The sequence below is a fragment of the Marmota marmota genome, unplaced genomic scaffold (genome assembly GCF_001458135.2).
Source record: "Marmota marmota marmota unplaced genomic scaffold, marMar, whole genome shotgun sequence".
Classification (NCBI taxonomy): Eukaryota; Metazoa; Chordata; class Mammalia; order Rodentia; family Sciuridae; genus Marmota; species Marmota marmota.
The window spans coordinates 2,988,237-2,988,892 of NW_025999863.1; the positions used below are offsets into that span (position 1 = coordinate 2,988,237).

The following is a 656-nucleotide window of genomic DNA, read 5'->3' on the forward strand; positions in this document are numbered from 1 at the left end:
TCCCGGAGTCGCACCAGACATAGCATGTCGCATGGCATGCCGGGAGTCGAGGTCCTTGGATCGCTTTTTTGCGCGGCTATCCGCTGATGGGAACGGCAATTCCCATCATGCACCGTACTGACAGGTTTCAGAGGCTACCCCGCTGCCTTCTGGGAAATGTAGTCTTGAGCCTTCAACGTCCCTCCGCGTCTTACGGAGCTGTCTCGCGCAGAAGACTGCATTTCCCGGCATGCCCCCAAAGGCCGAAGGCGCAAGGTCGCCGCAGCCATTTTGTTCCGCCGGCCGAGGCCCTGAGATGGCGGCGGGGGAGACGGTGAAGGTTGCCGCCTGCCCATCAGGGCTGTAGCCGCCGTCTGCCTGTCCCCCGCGGCCGTCCCATGGGCTGACGGAGGCCGAGACCATGGACCTCCACACCGCCGTGTACAATGCCGCCCACGACGGCAAGCTGCAGCTACTGCAGAAGCTGCTCAGCGGCCGGAGCCGGGAGGAGCTGGATGAGCTGATGGGCGAGGTGGCCTGCGGAGGGACGCCGCTGCTCATCGCCGCCCGCTACGGCCACCTGGACGTGGTGGAGTACCTGGTGGACCGCTGCGGCGCCAGCGTGGAGGCCGGCGGCTCGGTGCACTTCGACGGCGAGACCATCGAGGGCGCGCCGC

The 656-nt window shown here is 66.6% G+C and overlaps 1 protein-coding gene across 1 annotated transcript in view; it reads left to right on the forward strand.

Moving 5' to 3' along the window:
- The first annotated feature begins 256 nt into the window (after positions 1 to 256).
- Positions 257 to 656, forward strand: part of Fem1a (fem-1 homolog A) — a 4,323-nt gene continuing 3,923 nt past the window's right edge. The window contains exon 1 of the mRNA XM_015503833.2: positions 257 to 649. Coding sequence (XP_015359319.1) covers positions 401 to 649 — 249 coding nt within the window. The 5' untranslated portion in view covers positions 257 to 400. The remainder of the gene's footprint in view (positions 650 to 656) is intronic.